At 51.8% G+C, this 25387-nt stretch overlaps 1 protein-coding gene across 1 annotated transcript; it reads right to left on the reverse strand.

Annotated features, from left to right (window-relative positions):
- Positions 1 to 308: 308 nt before the first annotated feature.
- On the reverse strand, positions 309 to 24503 carry MMP2 (matrix metallopeptidase 2). Its single transcript, XM_074370724.1, has 13 exons — positions 23982 to 24503; positions 21380 to 21606; positions 20329 to 20477; positions 19101 to 19229; positions 18695 to 18868; positions 15682 to 15855; positions 14699 to 14872; positions 12705 to 12860; positions 11329 to 11464; positions 7747 to 7883; positions 6523 to 6682; positions 2687 to 2796; positions 309 to 1223 (listed from the first exon to the last, which is right to left on the reverse strand). Exons 1-13 carry the CDS (start codon positions 24135 to 24137, stop codon positions 1120 to 1122), a joined length of 1986 nt encoding a protein of 661 aa, XP_074226825.1. The 5' UTR covers positions 24138 to 24503; the 3' UTR covers positions 309 to 1119.
- Between the last annotated feature and the right edge of the window lie 884 nt (positions 24504 to 25387).

The raw sequence follows: 25387 nt of genomic DNA on the forward strand, positions 1-25387 counted from the left end.
TATTAGTATTAGAATGTGTATTGCTGTCAATTATTAAGAATCTGAGACTCAAGAAGTATGGAAACCTTGAACAAGGCCTTGCGATTAAACAGAAAAGCTGCTGTTCGAGGGCTCCTTCCACAGGACAGAGGGACTCCAGCTCACCCACCCCGAGAGTATCTTGCTGCTTATTTTGGCAACTGACCATTCCAGATGTCACCTGTCCCCTGCAGGGAGCAGAGACTTAAGACTTTAAAAGTTTCTTCTTCTGGCTGGGGCGGGAGCCCCACTAGGCTCTAGGCTCTGCTAAAACAGCCAGCAAACACACGGCCACTCAATTGGTGTCTTTATTCATACTGTTGATGTTTCCCACGGGGAACTGTTGATGGGAGAGGAGGGGAGGGCTGAGCGGGGGCCATGGCTTGGTTTTCCTCCATCCAGTGAAGGAAGTAACAGAGGAGGGACATACTAAATAGAGCGCACAAGGGAACCATCACTATGTGGACTGAGATGCATCGTGCAGTGACTTCAGACAACCTGAGCCCTTCTGTCAGGAAATGCAGTTTCAAAGTGGAAAAAGAAAAAAGATCAAAAGAAAAGAACAAAGTGCATCCAAAGCAAACTGCTAATGTAGGGACAGTCCTAAGGCAGCCAGCAGTGAGAAGGCCAGGTGTCTGGGGTGGGGGGCCACCCGGCCATGCCCCTCTCCCTCAGCCCCATGCCAGGCCAGGCTGTCGGGCCACCAGTGCCCTCTCGAGACAGTCTCTGTTGGATCCTAGGGTGCTGTAAGCCACAGATGGTTGTGGAGGGAGAGGAGCCTGAATGAAGTGTGGCAGCACCAGGGCAGCCCAAGGCAGGGCTGCATTGAGAATATCAAAGCATCTCTTTGGGGGTGGCTCTGGAGGGCTGGTGAAATATGGGAGTGGGGAGGGACACGGGGAGGGGTACAATCAGCACCTTTCCTTGAACATAGGGCAGAGCCACTCTGCAGATTCTTAAATTACCAGGTTGGGGTGAGAATGCTGATTAACTACAGAGCTAGCTGAGGGCTGCCAGGCCCAGCCGGGTCCTTCCCTGGTGCCCAGGGCCCGGTGTGCAGAAAGTGATGGAGAGGCAGGCCCCTGGGGGAGCGGGGCCAGCTCAGCAGCCTAGCCAGTCGGATTTGACGCTTCCGAACTTCACGCTCTTCAGACTTTGGTTCTCCAGCTTCAGGTAATATGCGCCCTTGAAGAAGTAGCTGTGACCTGGGATGAGAAAGAGAAGAGGGATGAGAAAAGAGAAGAGAAGATATCATGGCACCTGGAAGGTTCCTGAAAGCTTTACGAGTCTGCCTGCCATAGGGAAGAAGCTTTTACATCACAGAAGACCCTTCTGAGGCCAAACGAAGGGAGATAGCTTGGAACTGAGCTGAGTCTCTGCTTCTTCATCTTTAAGATGTGGATAAAGATACCCCCTCTTAGGCCTTGTGGTGAGGATTAAATGAGATGATAGATGCTATTATTAATATAAATTACAGTACTCCACTGAGCCCAAGCACCAAACTAGGCACTTTCTATTTCCAGGAGGCTGCTAGTCCCATCAGGCCCACAGACGGGTTTTATTTAGCTCACACAAGTTTGTTAACAGTTTTGTCTTGTGTTGAATTCTGAGTAAGTTGCCAACATGTAAACATCTGGAAATATCATACGAAAATACAGGCTTCTCGCTTTCTTTTGAAAGAGCTAGAATATCAAATAACACTGCTCCCCTGTTCTTGTGGGGCAGCGATCATCAGAAGCAGAGAAGCAACGGTCCCCTGAAAACGAGCCATGCGCTCTCTGGTTCTCCGCAGACCCCACCACTCCCTACTGTCTGCTCTGCCTGCTTCACTCATTTATGCTCCCAGCCTGGACCCTATGGACTTCGGAATTTCTTACTTCTGACATAGATGATCTCATTTACTTCCTTTAAAATCCATGCACGTTGTACATGTTCAACAGACATTTATTTCTGAAGATAATCCTTAACCTAACACCTCACCGTATCCTGCTTTTTCTTAGACATGTAAGACCTTTAGCCTCTGGAGGTCAAGGCCATGTGCTTAGCAGAGGATAGGAGCTCAAAAAGCATCTGTGTGGAATTTAATTGAAATATCCTCTAAAAAACCAAACTGGACTCATTTCTAGGACCTCCTAGAAGCCTCCTCAGGAATATGGTTTCCAAGCTCCAAATTCTATCCCTCACTGGTACTGGCCATTTAATTCAGCAAGGGACCAGGGACAACTTGAGCTGATGGGAGATCTTTGCCACATCAGCAGCAGGGTGTAACAAAGTTTGTCCTGTCTCAAACGGAGCCATCCTTCTGCTAATGAGAGGCGGTCACAAGGCCTCCTACAGAACCCAAAAGGGCCTGGATCAAACCCCAGAATGAATCCAGGGCACAGAGCCCGTGTTTCTCACCCCCAGCAGGCCTCCCGCCCTCCCTGCTCCCTGGCTCCAGGCCCTGCAGCTGTGAGGGGCCTTTCTGGGTCTTATTGCCTGGAGCCAGCTGAATGAGCAGAGGTCAGGGGTCTGGATGTCTTCCCAGCACTGGGCTGAAGGGGATGGTTTGTTTTCCCGGGGATCTGCATGCCACCCCACACAATGAGGGAGTGTGTGCTTGCAAGGAGCGGGGCCCCAGCCGGGGGTGGGGAGTCCTAGAAAGCGGACAGAGGCCCGGGCAGCTCACCACCACCCTGCAGGTCCACCACGGCATCGAGGTTATCAGGGATGGCGTTCCAGGCGTCTGCAATGAGCTTGGGGAAGCCAGGATCCATTTTCTTCTTCACCTCATTGTATCTGCAAGGAAACAGCCATGGTGAACCAGCCGGCCTCCCTAAAGGCCAGCACCCCCCGATCCCCTGGATGGGAGGGCCCAGCTGAGGGCTCCTGGGTGAGCACAGGAAACCAGACCTAGCCCTTCGGGGAGGCCAACAACTGGAGCCGAGGGGCGGGGAGTGAGACCTGGGTAAATCCAACCCGACTCCTCACTAATCAGGCGATTGGACAGTCCCATAAAAACAATCTTGTGATTACTGCACTTTTTTCTTTTTAACTTTTTGATTCTAAATTGTCTAACTGCCTGTGGGATCTTTTTCTGAATCTATTCTTCATACTGAATGAGTCCTTTGTAAATATTATGGTATCCGTGACAGTTATAAGTTTTTATGTTCTCATTTTGATGATAATCACATTCCTGGAATTTGATAACCTTGGATTCAGTAATAAGAAGCTGTCCTCAAAAGGCTTGTTTCTACCGCTAATGTTTAAGCAGTGCGTTAATCACTTTCCATCTACTTTCTCAATCAATTCGGACGTCAATCTTATGACACAATTAATACCCATTTTATAGACCAGAGGCTTAAAAAGGGCACCCAGTTTCTAAGCGGGAATCCAGTCCAGGACTGTCTGGCTCCAGGGTGGCAAGTTGCTCTCTGACACTCAGTTTTACCAGCTGTAAGATGGGCTGTGTTTAACGTATTTAATTAACATATATATGAAATGAAATAACACATACGTAGTGCCCGTCCCAGGACCTGGTACTGGGTAGGTATTTGGCAAGTGTTAGTTTCCTACAATCTATAGTACCAAGAGCACTAGGCTAGGAGCCCAGGGACAGGGTCCTGCCCCATCACCGCCCTTCACTGGGTGGCTCAGACACATGCCGCTTCTGCATCTGTCAAGTGGAGCTGACAGTCCACGTCCTGGGCGACGATCTTAGCCGGGACAGTGAGGTCACAATACACTGCACGAGCCCAAGCCCTGTTAGCCACAAGGTGGACCTCCCGTCACTTCAGTCCCAGCTGCCGGTCTCAGGGCAAGTTGTTATCCTGGCCCTGCCATCAGTTTGTGTAAATGCCTTGAGTATTGGTTGGCGCAGTCTTCTTCCTGGCTAGCAACATCTCTGTCTTCTTAATTTTTTTGGAGAAATTTTAAAAGGCTGGGGTCATTTTCATTCCTTGGCTCCTCCACTTACACTCAATCTATTTATTATTCTGTAAATATTTAATGAGCTCACACTTGTTGCTGGGCGTATCAGTCAACAAGATCAAGTCTTGCCCTCATGGTGCTAATTTTCTAGACAGACCTATGTCTGAATGCCATCCTGGTGACAGCCAAGCGCTCCTCTGGAGGGCCTCACACTGACTCTCTTCCTCCCTGCAGCCAGCCCGACCACCTCCACCCTGGATGCCAACAACAGCTTCCCCCATGAATTTCCTTCTACAGGGGTCTTCCCCATCTGCCCATCACCCTGAGAACTTCCAAGAAAGCCTTCCTTCATCTCAACTCCATCACGAGACTTCTTACAAAACCTAACATGCTTTCTTGTGACCTGAGGTACCAAAACCAAGTTTCCCAGCTTAAAATTCCAGCAACCCATCCACACCACCCACTGCTGTTTTATTTGTGTGTGCCTATGCCTCTTTCCCTCACGATATTGTTAAGCTCCACAAGCAGAGTGACTATGCCTTGACCCCCGTTTTCCAGCATCTAAGTAAATGCCTGGCACGTAGGAGATATTGAATATCTTTTTGTGGGCTTAGTGGAAGCTTTCAGAAGCAAGGGCCGAGCACTCCCTGGCATGAACCAGGGGATGCCCAAGCTGGAAGTAGCTGCTTATCTTCTATCACTGGGGCGCTCCCTCCTTCTCCAGCAAGGAGGCCTGGGCATCTACAGACTTTGGACCAGTGTTTCGAGCTCATTAACTGCTTCTCCTGGGAAAAAGAGCTGTCTCCTTTCGAAACCCAGCCCAGGACCTGCAATGGCTGGTTCAGTTCTGCTGCTTTTAAGGATTCACAGAGCTTCCTCTGTAGAGCAGGCTGTCCATCCCAGATCTAGGGTTTGGGAGGTGGGCTTGTTGCAGAAAAAGGACTGGGAAGCAGATAACTCTGCCCAAAGCCTGGCAAGGTACCACGGGAGCCTGAGCATCCCTCTGTCTGCATGCACGTGTGTGTGCATGCATACACACACTCACGATTACATGTGGACATGTCTGTCCCCATATGTTTACATTCACAGGGTGTGCCTGGAGGATGATTATAAATATCCTCCCAACACCATGATTCAAAGACACTAGGGTACTGTGACTCTAAGATTCACGTCTCTGTGAGGCTGGCTCTTACTGTGCACGATTCTAAGGTCTGGAGATTTGGGGCGCCGACCATGCCAAGATGCTGTTTTCAGTACGTGTGCGTGCCTAGGAGCATTTCAGAGCCTGTGGGCAGAGTGCCTGCTCTGCAGTTTCCTGGCTGACTGTTTTCTTTTTTGAGGCTTAAGATATCAATCAGCTTAAGTTGCTAAGTATCTTAGTGATATGTCTGGAATTCCACTCTGACACGGCAGACTGGGACATAAACAGCTTCTGAATGCAGGGCAGCTAGGCACAGGGGTGGGGAGGAGATGGGGGAGGAGAGAGAGGTCTTGGGAAGGAAGCAGGATTGTTCCAGGGATGGCAGACACAGGTCCAGATGCAGCCACAGGAGGAGCGTGGGGACAATGCGGGGGAAGGAGGAATACCATTCCTTCCCCACTGACCAAATGACCCTGAAGGTGCAGCGCAGGGGGCCCAGAGCTAGAAGACAGAAGAAGCTGTGACAATCCTAACTCTGTGGCCAACACACTTGCCTATACGTAACTTAGACAAGTTATTCAATTTCTTTGGAGCTTAGTTTGCTTATCAAAGGAGTGTGAAGGTTTACAACCAAATTCCTAAGGTCTGGGCTCCCTGACCCTTAGCCCTGACCATGGCCTCTCAAAACCAAACCCTTCCCTTTAGTTGGATGAGCTGGAGCAGAGAGCTACCTGCTTCCAAACTGGCACCCTACCAGCCTGCACCCACTGCCACTGGGCCTGTGGCAGACTGGCCAGAGGGTGCCTGCTGCTTCCAGTGGGGCCAGATTTGGATGCTGGCTCCCCAGTCAACACACCCATCAGTCTTCATCATATTTTTCCCTCTGCCATCCCTGCCTCCACCAACCCCATCTCTTGGGACCCCACTATCTCAGGTACAGAGTAGAACAGTGAAGAGCAGCAGGTCATCTGGGAGCAGAAGCCCAGGGTTCAAATCCCAGTCTGTCACGACTTGGCTGTGACTTTAAGCTAGATACTTAACCTCTCTGAACCCGTTTCCTCACTTACAAAACGGGAATAATAATACCCACCTCGTGAGCCTTTGGAATAGTGTCTGGCACACAGCGTCAGCAGTAGCAGCTGTTCTCTTTATTTTTATTACCCGCTTTTTTAGTGCTTCACCCTAAAATAAGAGGCTCCAGACCAGACAGGCAAGGGTCCAATCAAAAGACTTCTGAGAAGGGATAGGAGTTTAACCAGAATTGTACCAATAACGTGCCTAAGGATGGTTCACCCTTGGTGATATCTTAGAGGGCCCGTAGCTCTGAAAGATTAGAGACCAGAGAGGGGGGTATCCATGGCCCACCAACCTCCGAACGTGACCCAGGAAGCTCGAAGCCACAGTGTCTTCTCCACATCCATGCAGCTGGCCTCCTCCGCACTGCCCTCCCTTACCTCCAGAACTTGTCTCCAGCGAAGATGTACGTCTTCTTGTTCTTGCTCCAGTTAAAGGCAGCATCCACTTTTTGGACATCAGGGGGAAGCCCCAGGCTGGTCAGCGGCTTGGGGTACCCTCGCTCCAGGGTGCTGGCTGAATAGACCCAGTATTCATTCCCTGGGGTGGAAGCAAAGGGTGTGTTGGTGGCAGGTGCTGGAGCCTCTTCCTCCCACCATCCACCTGCCGGGGGAGCCCAATGGGGCCATTCACAACAGGAACACAAGTTCTGCTCACTTCCACATTCAATGCCCAGAATCAGGGCTCACATATAAAGTTCTACAAATTGGTTACGGAAGGTACAGGGCCAAGAAAGGCAGTGGGAGTGAGTCCCACCCTGGCTTCACTCACCAAGCCACAGATTCTCAGTGCCATGCCTGCCCTAAGGGGTAGCTGTTTCTAATTTGCACAAAGGTGTCCTGTGGGCCAGCAGTTGCCCTGATCACTCTGGGATGGAGGAGCTGGAGAGCTGGCTGGTGGAACGTGTACCCACGGTGCTGTCTGAGCCTTCAGCTCCTCCAGGAAGCCATCCTGTGCCTCCACTTCAGCCTCCCTCCCCCATCACAGCCCTTACTGTGCTCCCTCGTTAACAGCCTGGTTTTCTGTCTCTCCCACTAGTTTATGAGCTCCCTGAGAGCAGGGGCTGAATCCCTGGCACACAGCAGGTGCTTGAAAGAAGATTAATGAGCAGGGTTTCCCAACCGCTAGCCAGATGACCCTACCTTGGTGATTCTTCCCACTTAGAGATTCCTCATCCTATTACTTAACTCTTAACTTAATATTGTGTTTTCCAGGAATTAATTCTTAAGTCTACAGAAATAAATTAAACATTAAAAATGAAAACAAATTGGTATTTTAAAAAAAATTCTAACTAAAATGGGCATCTGCTAAAAGCTCCAGCATTAGACAGGAGTGAGAGACACCAGCACTAAACTGTCATTTTACTTCTAGAGAAGGAATCAGAAGGACTAAAAATAATTAAAAGGTAATTGAAACGTTCGCTCTGTGGGCCAATGCTAGTTGATGCTGGGTGTCTGAACCAGTCTCTCAGATGAATCCCAGGGTTTCGGAGATGATGGTCGAAAGAGTGGGTCGGGAGAGGAGGGAGGACACCCACAGGTGCCCAGGAACCTCAGTGCAGCGCCCCCTGGAGCCGAGGGCCAGGCAGCTCTCCTCCCACACACCTGCAAAGAACACAGCCTTCTCCTCCTGTGGGGCCTCGTACACAGCATCGATCTTTTCCGGGAGCTCAGGCCAGAATGTGGCCACCAGCAGGGGTCCCATGGGCTTGTCACGTGGCGTCACTGTCCGCCAAATGAACCTGGGCGGGGGAAGGGAACACAGGAAACCACACCTTCACTCTGCAGCTGTAACCACATATGCCTCCCTGAGCCCATTCAGAAACATCCCAGGATGTTTCCCTCGATGGGGGAGCCAAGATCAAAGAACAGCTGGAGAAGGGCTGGAGAATGGGCAGAGCCCTCTGCAAGATGCCAGGGCTGAGAAGGAATCTCTTTGCTTCCTCTCTTGCTCCCTCCTCCAGAAGCCTTCCTTAACTACCTCTGTCCATACTGTGTTCTCCCTCCTCTGAGCTTCTCAAAATCATCAACATTGAGTGCCCGAACAGTAGTTTGATTTTTGCTTTTTGCAGTGTCTTATCTTTCCTGCCAGATTAGAAGCCAGTTGAGGTAGGGTCTGATGGCACTCAAAAGCATTTCCTAGAGTTGAAATAATGGATTCATGCATTTAGCAAGAGTAATAAGAGCCGTCGTTCATTGAGGGCCTACTAAGTGCCAGGCACTTTACGTGGCTTGTAAAACGTAAATGTCACAATACTATAAACACAATGTGCGTTCTCGGTGGTCTACCCTCCCTATCATCCTTCCTCATAAAACCCCACGTTGATGATCGTCCTTCCCCAAAAGTGGACCCAATCCCCATTCTGATGAGTTTAAGCTACCGGTTCTCAAAGTGGGATCGCCAGACCAACATCTGAAACTCATTAGAAATGCAAATTATTGGGCCCCAACTCAGGACCTATGAATCAGACCCTCTGGGCTTGAGGCCTAGTAATCTGTGTTTTAACAAGCCTTCCAGATGGTTCTAATGCATGCCAAAGTTTAAGAACCACTGATCCAAGCCTATCAGAGCTTAACATTCCCTGGCAACTGTAATTGATTCAGCGGTGGCCATGTGACCTCGTATTTCACATCTGGAGATCTCTCTCCCTCTCTTCTGCTGGATGTGGGCAAGGAAGTTTATAGCCCCGATTGCCACTGGCAGTCATCGTGTGGCCCTGCCTTAGGACAAAGTCAATACGGAGGACAGAAGTGGACAAAGATTTCATTGAGTCAATGACCCCCTTTCTGCCCCTGGAGGCAGCCCAACCCCTGGACTCTGTACCACGTGGGAGTAATTTCTCTCCATTGTTTAAGCTGGTTTGAGTTGGGGTTCTCTGTTACTTGCAGCCAAAACATCCTGCTACAGGAAAGCATCACAATCCTTATTTGGCAAATGATGATCAGAGAGGTAATGGAATTACCGGGATTCAAATCCAGATCTGTCTCTGAAGTCTGAGTTTTATTATCCAACAGCATTGCTTTTCTTGTCTCCTCACAATATCTAGCACCAATTTTTGCACGTGGTCAGGGCTGAAATATTTACTGATTAATTCAGCGAACCCATTAAACACTCATCAACATCTTTTTCAAAGAAAAGTGTGACGTGTCAGGCCAGGGATGGCTCCGACTTGGGCCCGGGCTCTGTGCCCTTTCCTAGCTCTGTACTCAGATCTGCACGTGTGGTCAGGACTTCCTTAGGGGGAAGTGATCCAGACTAAGGATTGTGCTGGGGAGTGGGGCCCCCAGACTCACCTCTTCCCCAGCCCTGTTGGGGGGGGTGCTGTAGGACAGCACGGACATCTGCTGTTACACATCCTGGTTGGGGCGTTCGTGGCCTGATGGACCTGACTTCTCATTGCATTTTTGAGTCTCAACTCTCTCTGCACTCTTGTGCTCTCCCTACTGGCATCGGCCCCCAGGCACTTAGCCCAGTGCCTGGAGCAGAGGAGGCCTTTTGCAAGAATTTCTGGAACATCTTCCAGCTCCCCCAGGCTCGCTGGTCCACCCTATATAAGCCTGGAACTTTCACATCTCTGCAGCTTTGCTCTTGCAGTTCTCTTGTCTCAAACGTTCCCCACTTGCCAGCCCCACCACTGTCCACCTGAATTAACGTCCTCGCTCCAGTGAGGCTTCCTCTCTGGAACTTTGCTCAGAAAAGGTAAGTCGGAAGCGTCCACAAAGCATTTGGTCAATGCCTCTGTGGTCACATTTCTTTCATTCTGCCATGCACGCTGTCAGTCCTGCTTGCTTCTGTTCCCCAAACCAGACTGGGGGTGCTCAAACACTCATGTGCATCAGAATCACTGAGTGAATTTTCTAAAATGCAGATGCCTGGGACCCATTCCCTGAGACTCGAGTCAGAGGGCCTGGGATGGGGGCGGAACCCACACTTTTAACACTCACACTCCAGGTGGTTCTGGTGTGGGAGATCCACTGAGCTCTTTTTGAGAACACTGATCCAGGCAGTAAGTAGCCCCTCCGCCCCCAGCACAACACCCCCCACCTCCAGCTCCCAGAGCCTAGCAAAGGATTTGGCACAGTCGATGCCAAGTAGTCATTTGTTGATAATAACAGCTAGTATGACTGAACACACTTAACTCTGTGTCAGGTGTTGTTCTAAGCTCATCTAATCCTTACAACAGCCCTACGAGACAGGTTGGACTATTAATCCCATTTTAGAGAAGAGGAAATTGAGGTAAAAAGAAGATATACAATTGCCTTGCCTATAATCATGCAACCGGTTAGTAGCAGGTCCAAGATTCTAACCCAGGCAATCCGGCTCCAGAGCCATTCTCTCAACTACTATGCTCTATGAATGAAGGTGCAGATGGACATGTGGATGGATGATGGATGAACTGACGGATATGGGATGATGGATGGATAGATAATGGATGGATGGATGGATGATGGATGATAGATGGATAATAGGTAGGTAGATAGATGGATGGATGGATGGATGATGGAGGGATCCTTTAATGCAGTCCTAGATTCTGCCTGCCTCTAGGACAGTTGGGTGGACAGAGTGGGGCCCTTTATTTATAGCATGAAGGACACGACCTGTCTCTACCCTGTGGTTACATTTTCCCCATACATAGAACATTTGAAGTCAAGGCCATTCCAGGAGAAGGCCTGTGGTAGACAAGATATTGTTCCCAATTCTTTCCTCCATCCCTATTTTAGAAATACACCTCCACGTGTGTTGTCATGTGACTTTGCAGTACCACCCCCTTGAGTGGGCGCTGGGCTTGGCCATATGATTGGCTTCAGCCAGTGGAATATTCTCAAACATGTTGAGAGTGGAGGCTTTATATGTGCTTATGTGGTTTGATCTGGCCTCTTGTGCTTCTGCCATCTGCCACAAGTAGCTGCTAATCCCAGGAGAACGAGGGACATGCAGAGCACCCCTGAGCCCAAACTGTAGCCCAAAGTCAAGATACCTAGTAGACCCACAGACTAGGAGAGAGCCCAGGAAATGCCTGCTGTGGTAGCCACCGAGATCCGGAGACTGTCTGACATGCAGCAAAAATGGTCTAATACAGGTCATCCTGGGAAGTCCCCAGTGGGGTCCTTGAGCAAAGGATGGGGGCAGGATAATGGGGAAGAGGCAGAGGGCAAGGAGGACAGGAAGGCAACACTCGCACTCACCGGTCCTTGAAGAAGAAGATCTCCCCACGGATCTGAGAGATGCCATCAAAGACAATGTCCTGTTTGCAGATCTCTGGAGTGATGGGGCCCAGTGTGGGGGTGGGGCCAGTGCCAACATCAATGTCGGGGGAAGCCCCTGGGGGAGAACACGTGACCTCAGACTCTCTCCAGCTCCAGGGGTTCTCCCCACAAGGCTGAGTCCCCAGGCTGGACCACCCAACCCGCTGAGGGTCAGAAGGAAGAGTGTTCTGGCCTCAGTGTCAGCCCAAGGAAGGCAAGGGGACAAGGAGTCAAGGAGACGGAACAGAAACCAGAGTCCTGAAGCCCTTTGCCTTTAATAAATGCTTTCCCAGTATTCCCCAAATCAGTCCTCTCAACATCCCTGGGAGGAAGGCATCATTATAACCCCCATTTCACAGATAAGGAAACCGACGCCCAGAAAGGTAGTATGAACTGCCCAAGGATTCAAACCCAAAGCTTAGATTCATGAGCCCACGAGAGTCCAGGCAGTCAGAGGGAACACGTGGGTCCAGCACTGGGGGTGGCACTTTCTCAAGGGTTTACTCCTTCATTCCCTGGGAAAACCAGCCACGGTTTAGAGATGAGGAAACTGAGTCTGGAGAGGGAACAACCAGCTCCGTCTCTTGCAGCTAGTGAGTGACAGAGGCCACACTTGACCCCAGAGCCTCTCATTCCCACTGCAGTTCTTTCCCAAGTCTAATGTTCCCGACACTTTGTCACTCCAGGACCATTTTCACCGTTTTGGCTTTATGCAGGTACCATCAGTACTGTAATATATTTACTTAAAAAAAAACAAAAGGAATCACTTTGTAAACTCTGGCCTCATCGTAAGCATTAATAAAAATAAATGGTTTTGGGTACTTGCTGTGTTGATCCTATTCCATGTTAAAATAAAAGAATTGTTAGGAAAACCAGAAACTTGCACTCCTGTATCATCAAGATCATTCCACACGCTGGGAAATTCTACCCTGTATTGAGCTAACTCTCCTGGATTCCAAACCTCACCTGGAGGTTTATACCTGGTTGACCTTGGGCCAGAAGGGTTACCTTTCTCAGGCCTCAGCTGACCCACCTAGAAAATGGAGCACTGATTTCTGCTCTGCCTGCCTCGCAGTGTGGCTCTGGGGAGCCCAGAGGGGCTCGGATACTATTGTTATCTGGAAAGGAAGGGGCTGTCCGAGGGCCCCTTGGGGTGTTGCTCTGATACCCCCGACCAGGTCAACACTCCTGCCTCCTGCCCTGGGCTCCCGCAGTCCTGGATGGATGGGGTCTGGATGGTTTCACTCCCTGGGCTTCCATTGCCAGCTGTACGACCTCCTCAGACTCCTCCCCAAGACCCCCAGGCTGCAGCTTACCATAGAGATCTTGAATGCCCTTGATGTCATCGTGGGACAGGCGGAAGTTCTTGGTGTAGGTATAAATGGGTGCCATCAGGGCTCCGGGATCCTGTGAGTGTTCCAGCCCCATCGCGTGGCCAAATTCATGGGCTGCCACCAGGAACAGGCTGTACCCTGGGCCACAGGGAGGGGAGAGAGGGGGGCAAGATGAGAGGGAGAGAGATGAGAGAGGAGTCAAGCCTGGCCCCAGCAATGGAGACATTTGAGGACATCCCCATGGTGGTGCTGAGACTGTGGAAGTGGCATGTCATGATTCTTCCTTCTCCCAAAATTCTGGGGTTAACAGACCACGCCTATTGCTTACAACTAGAGCCAGCCAAAGTCCCCTTGCCCTTTCCAGGTGGGCTGCATGTGTGCTATAAAGGAGAGAACACAGCACTTAAACAAATCTCTACTTAGAGTTCCATTTGTTAAAATTCCTGTTTCCTGGCTTTCTGTGTTTCTCTATAAAGACTAGGGGCAAAACCTGCTCTGAGGGGTATCCAAAGAGGTAAGACAGTGGTGAGAGACTGGCCCCGTGGGTCCACTGTTTCTGCCCCAGGTAAAGCAATAAAAAATTCTCACTTGGAGTAGCTGCCCAGGCTCAGCCACAGACAGCAGGTAAACCCTACATCACACGCTGTTGTGGGTTGAATCGTGTCCCCCCAAAAGATAGATTCAAGTCCTAACTTGACCGTGACCTTCTTTGGAAATAGCATCTCTGCAGGTAAGTTAAGATGTAAGTGAAAATGAAGCCATCCTGGAGTAGGGTGGACCCTTAAGGACCCATGTCCTTATCAGGAGAGATGCATAGGGATGAACACATATGGCCAGGTAACAATGGACGGATGTGGCCTTACTGACACCTTGATTTTAGACTTCTAGGTGACTCCCTAAGGACAAGAGATACATTTCCACTGTTTTAAGCCACGTGGTTTGTGGTACTCTGTTCTGGCGGCCCCAGGAAACTAATATGCACCCCGGGTGGACCCAGCTGGCTTTGGAGCCTTAAACCATTCCAGCAGGTGGAACATCCCACCTTTAGGGAGAGGCTGGAGCAGAGCAGGTAAAATCAGGACATTTCCTAGCATGGATTTGGAGGAGGGTAAGAAAAACTCCTTTGACACGGCATTCAATATATGTAAAATAAATAAATAAATAAAATTAAAAAATAAATAAGTAAAATCTCCTTTGGTCAGCCTCTATCAGTTGGCATTCTTTAAGCTCCATCTCATTGGGAGCAAAAAAGAAAAAAAGGAACATAAGGACAGGCCGACCTAATTCTGGCTGGCCAGGGACCAGCGCACTCACCTGGCCATCTGGAGCTCTGAGCCCAATGACACTGGGTCCTGCAGACTAGAGTGGGCACAGTCCCCCACAAGGACCCTGCTCACTGCACTGACCACACAGTACGGTCATGGCCTGTCTCCTGGACACTCTCTCACTCCAGCCTATGAGTCCTGGAGGGCAGGGAGCCGCCCCAGGCAGCTGTGTTTTCAGCACCTGACACTGACAAGGACTCCTCCATTCACAATTTGGCAAAGGATGGTGTAAATGGGGCAGGGAGGGTGGGCTCTGGGGGCTCGCCTGCGCTACGTGGCGGGTGGGGGTGGGGCAAGGATGAGGCTCCTCCCATTTTCTTCTCTTTTCCTGCCCAGGGTTCCTGCGCCCAGCATTGAGATATTTTGGGCAGTGACAGCCCCACCTGGAGGGGTGGAGAGGTGGAAAGAAAGCAGCATCTCCTCGGGAAAGCTCCTTCCCATGCAGGAAGTGGGTACTGGGATGGATGGGGTTTTATTTTGGAGGCCATGTCTCCATCTCACGTCTAAGCAGGGGACGGGTCTCCCCTGGAATGGGCAGCATGTCTACCAGGGTGGGTGGGCATCTGGGAGGCAGTGTCTATGCCCGTGGCGGGTGGGGACTCTGGAAGATTTGGGGTGTGTGGTGCCTCTGCCCATGGCCAGGGCCTGTACCTTGGTCAGGGCAGAAGCCCCACTTGCGGTCATCGTCGTAGTTGGCCGTGGTTGCGCACCACAGCTTCCCGTCGCTGCGGCCAGCGCTGGTGCAGCTCTCATGCTTGTTGCCCAGGAAAGTGAAGGGGAAGACACAGGGGGCACCTTCCGAGTTTCCGCCGACAGTGGACATGGCTGTGGGGTTAGGGACATGTGTCAGAGGGCAGCGAGGGGTCTGAGGCCACCACCGGGGAACGACACGACATGGATAATAAAACAAGCTTAGCAAGTACTCGCTCAGCTCAGGGCACTGGATCAAATGCTTTGTACACCCTTCACCCTGCTGGCCCTCCACAACAACCCTGTGCATATTCTGTCCCCAATTTCACGGATGGGGAGCCTGGAGCTCAGAGAGATGAAGTAACTTGCCCAAGAGGATACTACTGGGAAGGGGCAGGGCTGGGATTCAAACCCAGGCAGCCAGATTCCTGAGCTTTAATTAGCCACCCATGGATAGGGCCACAGGGGCCAGAGGCAAAGGGAGCTGGGCAGAGCTGATGATGGCAACACACTTGCCTAGGGCAGGAGACCCATCACAGACAGTCCTGCGGAAGGCCTACCTGTGTCTCCTGCAGAGAGCAGGTGCTCAGTAAATACCTGTTGGAGGGAGGGAGGGAGGAGGAAGGGAGTCCTTACTGAAAAAGAGACTAAAAAACTGAGATACAGAGTAAGACAAAGAAAGGCTGGGAAGAGAGACTTTGAGATTGGAGAGAGGAAGAGACCACTGTCAGGGGGCCTGAAAGAAGATGGGTCACTCAGAGAGGGTCCTGGGCGGGACTGACATCAGGCATCACCAATTCGGCCGAAATGGCCTTTGGTGCCCAACGTCTGTGCTGTAGCAGCTGCTAAGTGTCCTGCCTAGCACCTCTGTCCTGGGGAAAGGGGGTGAGGAGGGGGCTCTCAGCGGTTTTCTACCAGAGGGCAGGGAGAAGCATGACACCCACCAGTCTCAGGGCAGAAGCCGTACTTCTTGTCGCGGTCGTAGTCCTCAGTGGTACCGCACCAGCGGTAGCCGTCGGTACGGCCCTCCGTGGTACAGCTGTCATAGGATGTGCCCTGGAAGCGGAATGGGAACTTGCAGGGCTGACCGTCGGCGTTGCCACCCATAGTGAACAAGGCTGGGGGGAGGAAAGAGCGAATGTGAGAGATACCACCCACCTGCCCATCCCTGGACACCTGTGTGGGCACAGAGCTGGCTGGCTCCCCACCTGCAGGCTCACACCAGGGAAGTTGTAACATTGGTAAAATATTAAAAAACATCTACACGGGTTGGCGACTTGCTGCTTCTCTGAGCTGCCATGGATAACTACCCCTACCTCCCTGGCCAACCCCATTCTTCCTGTGGGAATTGATGGACCCCACCCCACCCCAGCAATACAACAGTTAACACCTGGCACCCAGCAGGGGGCCTCCAGAGCTCTGCCTCGGCCCCAGTCCACTCTTGTGCCCCTACATCTACAGTGGGCAGGAGAGCAAGAGCCTCTCCATTTGACAGACAGGGAAACTGGGGTTCAGAGAAAGCTGATTCTGGAATTGCTCATGGTCACAGAAACAGGAAAACTGGATGAGAGCTGTAACTGAAAACTACAGAACACCCTCATCTCACCCTCTCCCTGGCTCACTCTCTGTCACACACGCACGTGCGCGCACACACAGAGAAAGCTTCACTTCCTTTCAACCTCCCCCACCACCACCTTCCTGGATGCTGCGGTCCCTGCAGGAGGGAGAGGAGGGGGAGGGAGGGAGGAGGAGAAGGTGGTATCTTTGGGAACCTTTTAGCACACACCCAGGCTCCCACTCTGACATGCGCCATGACTGGAGAGTTCAGGGGAGAGAGTAGGATTAAGAGTCTGGGCTTGTCTGTCTTGGGTTCTCCCCCTGCTCCCCCGTACCCTCATCCACCCCTAAGCTACAAAATGGTGCGTCTCTTGATTTGCCAACTCGCAAAACCACAAGTGCGTAACAAGGACCATCTGTGCACAACGGCGCCAGAGGTGACCTCACCAGCCCCCGTTAACTCCACCATGGCCAGAAGAGAGCCTGCTCCCTGGCCCCCCACCACAGGTCTCGGGGACCCACATCCTCACTGCTCCTCTCTCCCTACCCCAGAGACCTTCTCCTGCTACACCAAGAACAATGGGACTAAAGGAGGAGGCAACACTGAGGTCAGCTGCCTTGGTAGCCTCAAAGTGGGAAAGGCAAAGAGTTAACCTCGATGGAGACCAGTCTCCGCCTCTGGCCTCCCAACAGCTGCACTTCTACCACCCAGGAAGCCCCTATCTCTCCTCAGATCCTGCCCCCAAAGGGATGGAGAGAGGCAGACACTGACTCAGCAGTCAGGAGGGGCTGAGTAACCAGCACCTCTGCCGCAAGACCCAAACACGTGCATGTCGTGCGAACTTGCATCTGGCTAAAGACCAAGTAAATGGCTAATGTCCAGAGCAGGGAAAAACCCTTCCCAAACTTACAAATTACATCTGCTCCCACTTCTATTATCAAAACATTCAGTTCTGATCACAGGGGTTGATACGTGGGAGGGTTAACGCCACCTGAATCCCTACTGGGAAATGCAAGACACATGAAATATATTTGTTTTTAAATACTGCTGACTTTCTGGTCAGTGCTTTGAACTCTTACTTAATACAAAGCATTGCGTGAGCTTTGGTACTAAAAGTGTAAACAGGAACACAGTTAATTCACTCTTTGTTTCTTTCCCTCTGTCAGCATGGCTGGTGCTCAGGGTTCAGTAAAGTCAGATAGATTCACGAACACGTAAAACTACAGCCAAGAAGACAGAGGAATCTATTTATCTGCAGATCAAATGGTCTTTATGAGATGGGGAAGAAAAAAGTATTTTAAAAAATTTCGGATTTTCTCCCATTTTCCTCACATTTTCTGGGCTTTCAATCTGGAGAATCATTAAACACAATGACTTGATCGAGTATGAAGTTGTATGTGCTGTCTTTTTATGATTTTTGAAGTGTCAAGGGTGTACTAAAAAAGGATTGAGTGTGTACTTCATACCCTTACGCCTTTGAAAAACAACTTCCTCTACATGGCTTCAAAATATATGAAAATCTTGTCTCAGGCATTGACAAAAAAACACACAAATACTGTCAAACCTAATGCCTTTGTCAAGACACAGAGATGCAGAAACAAGCAAAGATAGATGGAGACCAAGAGAGGGAGAGGCAGATGGAACAGCCCTCGTGCCCAGACACACACACACACACACACACACACACACACACACACACACACACACACAGAGAGTCAGCATGACAATCAGGAGTAATGGCTGAAACTCCTGGGGTCAGTGTCCCCAAGCCAGGTTGGGTACCAACCTCTGCGTCTGAGTCTTGCCTCCCCATCCCACTGCTAGGCTTCTGATCCACCCCTAAGCTTCTACTCATGCCCTTGAACCCCTAATCCTACTAGAGTGTAGAGAGTGATTCTGGAGAGAATCATTGGGCATTTTAATCATTCTAAGTTCATTCTTTTTTTTTTAACTCATTTTTAAAAATTTTTATTTTATTTTTACATCGGGGGGAGGGGTAATTTATTTATTTTTTTGCTTGTTTATTTTTAGAGGAGGTACTGGGGATTGAACCCAGGACCTCGTGCATGCTAACCATTCACTCTACCACTTGAGCTATACCCTCCCCTCATTCTAAGTTAATTCTAATGCATGTCAGAAAAAAATAATTAGCACGTCAAACCTGCGATTTGAAAAATATTATGGCTAATGGCGAAACTTAAAAAAGGGAATTGGTTTAATCAAAGTATTAAGTGAATCATCGCACAGATGAGGGGGACACAGTGATGGCTCAAATTGGGACGGGGGGCCTGGAGGACGTTGTGGGGATGCTGGCTGAGTGGCAGTGCCAAGCATGGGGAGTGTGGAGGCCGGGAAGGGGGAGCTTGGGATGGAAAGCCTGGGGGCACGTGGACGCTCACCTTCATGGGGGCAGAAGCCGTACTTGCCATCCTTGTCAAAGTTGTAGGTGGTGGAGCACCAGAGGAAGCCGTCGCTGCGGCCCGTGTCCGTGCAGCTGGTGTACTCCTTGCCATTGAACAGGAAGGGGAACTTGCAGTACTCCCCGTCGGCATTCCCATACTTCACGCGGACCACTGAGGGGCCACACAGGGTGGAGGGTCAGCCTCTCCAGGCCTTTCTTTGGAGACTACGAGTCTCACTCACCCGGGTGTGTGACCTCCCTCCTCCTCCCATCTCTCTGGTCCCATCAGAGTAGACGGAGGGGCCCAAGGTAGCCAGGGAAGCCACAGTCCTTGTTGCTAGGTGACAGGGAGGCATGCCGAGGACTGGGGAGGAGGTTTGGGATGCGGACGGTCACTTTCTTACCTTGCCCTTCCCCCAGGGTCCACAGCTCATCGTCATCAAAGTGGGAGTCTCCCCCAACGCCAGGGCCGGGGGCGAAGGCGTGAGCCAGGAGCCCATCTTTGCCATCAAAGGGGTATCCATCTCCATGCTCTGAAACACACTGGCTCTCAGCTTCTAGCTGCCCAGGCTGGGCACTGAAACCCAGCGATATCGCACCCCTGGTTGGGGCACGTTAGCCCACCCCCTAGCATCTGTCCCCATCCCCAGTCCCAGCTGGGTTATCCAGGACTGGGGACAGAATGAGTCAACAGAGTTGCTGACTTGATTGTTGCCATCCTATGGTCTACACCACTCCAACTCTACACTACTTCATTGTCTACACTACTGCCAACGACACTATACCTACTCACATAACTACACTGCCACACCAGTGTCCTCAGCACCCATCCTCCTATCCTCATTGTCCCCAGTGTCTAAACCATCTACACTCACGCCCACGCTGCTCTCTTAGCCGTATCACCTACCTTCATGTCATCACGAATACTATCACCAACACCCACAGCACTAACCCTCGAAACCACTTTGCCCCCCAGGGCCACCCCACCTACCCACATCTACATTGTCTCCTGTGCCCATGACACTTACCCTTGTCACATACTACTCAGTATGTCTACACTGCCTTCCTACATGTCTACACTACTGCCAGTGTTCCCACCACCAGCCAGCATGGCACCCCTGACCCTGGGTTCTATTCCACTTACTTTCAAGTCTACCCTGCTCCATAGTATCTGACCCACTCTCGTATCAGGGTTCCTCAGCGTCTACCAGTGTTATCCAACAGAACGTCCCACGTGATGGGAACATGCTTTGTCCAGTTTAACAGGCACTAGCCTCACGTGGCTCCTGAGCACTAGGACTGTGGCTAGTGTGACCACAAAACTGAATTTTAAATTTTATTTAATTTTAGCTAATTTAGAAGTCAGTAGCCCTATGAACCCAAGGGCTATCAAATTGGACAGTGCGGGCAGACCACTGCTTTCTGGTTCACACTGCCTCTGGGGAATACCCAGGGTCACGTCCTCGCCTTCACATTCACGCGGCAGACACTACTCTGCTCCCATCCACACCACTCCAGTGTCTACATCTCTGCCCTCCTAGCTAAGCTGGAAAGGAGCCTCCTGTGCCTCTTTAATGCCCAGATCGCCCCCGTCTCTACACTAGTCCTCCTGCTGGCCCCTCTTCTGCCTACCCCAGCGGCCAAAGTTGATCATGATGTCAGCCTCTCCATCATGGATCCGAGAAAACCGCAGTGGGGTCACATCACTCCAAACTTGGAAGGCACGAGCGAAGGCATCATCCACTGTCTCAGGGTCCAGATCAGGGGTGTAGCCAATGATCCTGGAGGTGGCAGAAACGCGTATGAGCATGTACGGCTGCACCTATGCACGCGATTGTGTGCGTGTGTGCAAGGGTGTGTATATGCAATTGTGTGTGAGCCTGCATGACTGTGCACAAGGGTGGGTGCATGTGCACAGGTGTGCAAGCGTGTGCGTACGTGTGAGGGTACATGGGTTTGTGTGCACGAGTGTGTGCATGTGAGTGTGTCTGCACACGCAGATGTATGTGCGTGCATGTAGAGCAGAGCGCGCTGGGAGAAGAGCCCACCCAGAATTCCTTGAGAGCCCATGAATTCTTAGATCAGCCCGGATCCGTCTCAGCAGTCTCCGCATTCTGGGGGGCTGGTGGGGAGGGAAGGGGTATAAATAGTGAATTACGGGACACAGCAGAGATCTCATGCTTGGAATCCAGCACTAGTCATTCAGAATGGAGCTCTTAGCCCAGTTAACAGCCAATTATAACAACTCTATAATATAAAACCTAATTAGCAACTGATCATCAAGTTCACTTTACCTGCCCCAATGACCCCACCTACCAGTAACAGTAGCGTTTATTACGCTCTTACTAAACGCTGGACACTGTGAAAGCCCTTTACGTATGTGATCCAGTTCCCAACCGACCTACGAGGAAGGTTTTTGCTTTAACCCCATTTTGTAGATTGGAAAACCAAGGCTCAGCAGACTGAAAAGGAAGTAGCCCAATGCCCCAAAGCCGGTAAGTGTGAGATTCAAGTCCTGGTCTGTCCGACGCCTGTTCCTAAAGCACTTTGTATGCAGACTCCTTAAGATGCCTCGCCCTCCCAAGATACCTCCTGGGTTCCTGGAGTGGGGAGAGGGCAACGCCCAACGAGTCGCAGTGTCCCTTGGCCCAGGGCCCCGCCTCCCGCAGCCCTGCCCTGGCACCTGTAAGTGACTTGGTTCTTGTCCCACTTGGGCTTGCGGGGGAAGAAGTTGTAGTTGGCCACATCGGGGTTGCCACAGCGCGGCTTCCGCATGGTCTCGATGGTGTTCTGGTCGAGCTCGCCTGTCTGGGGCAGCCCGAAGAACTTCTGCATCTTCTTCAGTGTGTCCTTCAGCACAAACAGGTTACAACTCTCTTTGGGGCAGCCGTAGAAGGTGTTCAGGTATTGCTGGAAGAAACAAGCACCCCGAGGCAAGCAGCCACGTTAGGATGGTACAGTATCGACCAAAGGAGTCACGAACGCAAGGGCACTGGGTGGAGCCCTGGGTTACCCCACTAGCTGAGGGACATAAAAGGTGAAGGGGGCATGGTTTGGGAGCACAAGTTGGGTGCTTACTATATGCCCAGGCACTGATGTCAGCACATATTAACTTATTTAATTTAATGCTCACAGCAACTCTACAGTGTCAACATTATTACTATCTCCATCATACAGAGGAAACTAAAGCAGAGAGGTTAAGAAACTTGCCTAAGATCACACAGCTCACAGAGGGCAGAACTGAACTCGAACCCAAGCAGTGGATCTGCCATTTCCCAAAAGAAAACAGTCCTGTCCTTTCGGGTACTGCGCAGCCAGTTCAGCGCAAACTGAGGCCACAATCAAACAGGCCCCTGCAGGGGGGCAGGGACCAGTCAGCTAGCTCATTTATTTGTTCAGCAAATACTTTCTGACACTTCCAAGGTGCCACGCCCTGTGCTAGTGCTGGTGGGGGTCAAGTGGTGTGCACAACAGACGTTTCTAGTCTCTAGGGTTTGAATCCCAGTGTGGGAAGGCTGAAGGACCAAATAAATGCAAAATTAATTATGTGATAGAAACGGCAGGAGCCAGGAAACCTTATCACTGGCATCATAACCTTGCTTCAGAGGGTAGTTAGGAAAAAGGAAATAGAGGTGCAATAATAATAATAGTAGTTGTTGTTGTTATAATGACCAATGATTATTGAGTGTTTACCATGTCTCAGTTACCCTTCAAAGTGTCTAAGACTACCTCTCCTTTAACCCTGAAACAGGCACCATTTTTACCCTGTTTGCAGAAGAAGCCAAAACTGAGAAGTCAAGTCACTTGCTCCAGATTTACCAGGCCAGTTAATCAGTGCACCCACTGATCTGAAGCCAGGCAGTCTAAGTCTAGAGCCTGGCTTCTCAACCCCCCCCCCCCCCCACTGCACTGCCCCTGGGCTCCATGGACTTCCGTATGCTGTAGAGGGTATGGGAACCCAGTGCTCCAAAGCTTCTCCCTCACCCTCACCCCCAGTCCCATCATTAGGCAGACCAGCTCCAGACCCGTGAGAAAAGTAGCCCCCTAAACGTGTACGGTCTCCTAACCTATTTATCCAGAATGGGCAGAGACCTAGACGCTGGAAAAGGGGCAAGGGTGCTGTCACAGCCTGACAAGTGGTTCCCTGGGTGGGTCCGGCTGAAGGAGGGTAAGGGCTTTGAAGGAGAACCGGGCTGGAAGAAACATCTTGAGGGGACCCCAGCCCCAGGCCTTTCGGCTGCCCCCATCCCTGCTAGTGCAACGCCTTGGCCAGAATGCCCCTCGGGCCAGGCGCGCCCGCGCGCGCGCTCTCGCAAAACAACATACGAGCCGCAGCTCGGAGCCCCGCCAGGAGGGAGGGCTCCCTGGCGGCTCTCCGACCCAAGCCCAGCTCGGTCCGCCCCCGCCCCACGCGCCGGAGCCCTCGTGCTGGCCCTCCCTCCGCCCTGCCCGCCAGTTCTCTCTGTCCTCCGACCCCTTTGGAGAAGTTCGAGGAAACTTTCCAAGATCTAACCCTTGACCCTCTCTGACCAATTTGTTCAGTGAACCATTCGAAAAAGATGCGCCGTCCGCTTCCCTCCAGCTCCAAATATTTGCCAAAAATGGCCAGTAGAGAGGTTTGTCCAAGGCCCCTCTCCAGATGTGTGCCAAAGGTCCCAGATGTTTGCCAAGTCCCGTTTTGCCCAGAGCACTCACGCTCGTGTGTGCGAAAATTTATCCAACTCATGTGCCAAAAGACCCTCTCCCCTAAATCCTACTGGGGTTTAAAGGATCCGCTACCATTTGCAAGACACCCCTTTGGGCTTTTTGCCAAAGGCCTACCAGCACTCTGTCCAAGGGCCTGGTTAGTCAACCCTCCAGATGTGTCCAAAAGTTGTTTACAAAGCCGCCCCCTTTGCAAAATCTCAGATACTAGACAATGTCCTTGTTATTTGCAAAAGGGGCCCTTTCCAGGGGTTTGCCAAAGCACTCCCTTCCCCGCCCCCGCTGGCGGCTCGCCCCCCTGCTGGGTCCTGAAAGTTGCCAAGTTTTTTATCAAAGGCCTTCCCCTCTCACTAAAGTTCTCCTGAGGTTTGCCAGAGATCCCTCCTTCTCCTGGCCAAGGACCACCCCAGGCTGTTTACTGAAGCCCTTCCCCCACGCTGTCTGCCCACCCTGGGGACGGGTGGCGGGAAGACCCTCCCCTCCCCCGCCAGCCTCCGGAGGTGGGGTGGTGGGAAGTCCCTCATCCTCCACCTCCTAAGTTGGTCTAAACTTGGCTCGATGAGGCCAGCACAGCAACTCACCACAGCCAACTCTTTGTCCGTTTTGGGGGCGACATCTCCAGGGAACTTGATGATGGGCGACGGCGCGGCGGCGGCGCGGCCCAACAGGCAGCCCAGGACGCAGAGCGCCCGCAGAGGACTGGCGAGCGCGCCCCGGGCCACTCGCGCCTTGGTCATTGCGCTCCCGGGCCCCGCGCGTCGCCCGGGGGTGGCTGGCTCGGTGCGTGCGGCCGCGTCGCCGCCTGGCTGGCGCCTGCTCCGCCGCGCAGCGCTGCGCTCCAAGAGGCTACTTGACTCGGTGGTTTAGGCTTCGTCCGCCTCAGCGGCGCATGGTCCGGCCCCCGCGCCCCAGCCCGCGCCGCGCAGCCTGCTCTCGCCGGTCCTGGCAAAGCCTTTGTATGTTTAAAGCCCCAGATGCGCAGCCTCCAGCCACCGCCTGAGGAAGTCTGGATGCAGCGGAAACTAGGGAGGGCAGCAGCCAGATGTGGCCGGCTGGGCTGGGAGGGCGCTGGCAGTGTGGCGGCTGGGAGAGAGGGGCCGCTCAGGCCCGCCCCTCTCCGCCCCCTTCCCCCTCTCGCCCTCCTCCTCTTTTCTCCTCTCTTCCTTTCTCCGCCTTTTCCCCCTCGGCTGCAAGCACCAGCAGGGCTCGACCGCCCAACCTCTATTCCGTAATCCAGGCGCGAAACCTAAGGACTCTCTGTGGGGAAACATCTGGCGCGTGCACTCTAGGCTCTTGACCTCCTGAGCCTGGAGAGCAGCGGATCTTGGAGTGACTTGCAGGGGCAGGACTGCGGGCACTCCGGCCACTCCCAGGGGCATGGGTCAGAGATGGCGGGGAAGGGTCAGAAACAGATGATCAGCTGCACTGATGGATGGATTGTCAGAGAAAGAGATTTTAGATGATTAGAGATGGAGACAGAGAGAGATGGACAGAAATGGAAGGAGAGATGGAAACAATGTGGAGGGTCTCTCCCTCCCCTCCCTCCCTTCTTTCTATCTTTCTTTCTCACTCCCCTCTCCTTTTCTTTCTTCCTTCTGTAAATGTTTAAGCATTTACTTGGCAAGCGTAATGCTAGGTGCTACACTTGGAAACACAGCAGTCTTGGTCCCTGTCCTTGAGGAATATCCCCTTCCTCTCCCAGGAAGGAGAATTAATTAGGTGCTAGGCTGTGATGGGGAACTCCAGCAGGCTGTGGGAACACCTGACCTCAGCCCCTAAAGTAGCATAGGTGGTCAGGGACGGCTTCCTGGAAGAAGTGAGTTCTGAGTTGAGGAGACCTGAAGAGCGACAAGATAGGGGAATCCTAGGTGGAGGTTGGGATAGGAGGGATGTTGAGGGCACAGTCTAAGGAACAGCCTTTACAAAATGTCCATAGGCGAACAACAGCTTGATGCACTGGAGAAGGAAGTTCCTTTATCTGAAGATC

The sequence above is a fragment of the Camelus bactrianus genome, chromosome 9, assembly GCF_048773025.1.
Source record: "Camelus bactrianus isolate YW-2024 breed Bactrian camel chromosome 9, ASM4877302v1, whole genome shotgun sequence".
In the NCBI taxonomy this organism is placed as follows: Eukaryota; Metazoa; Chordata; class Mammalia; order Artiodactyla; family Camelidae; genus Camelus; species Camelus bactrianus.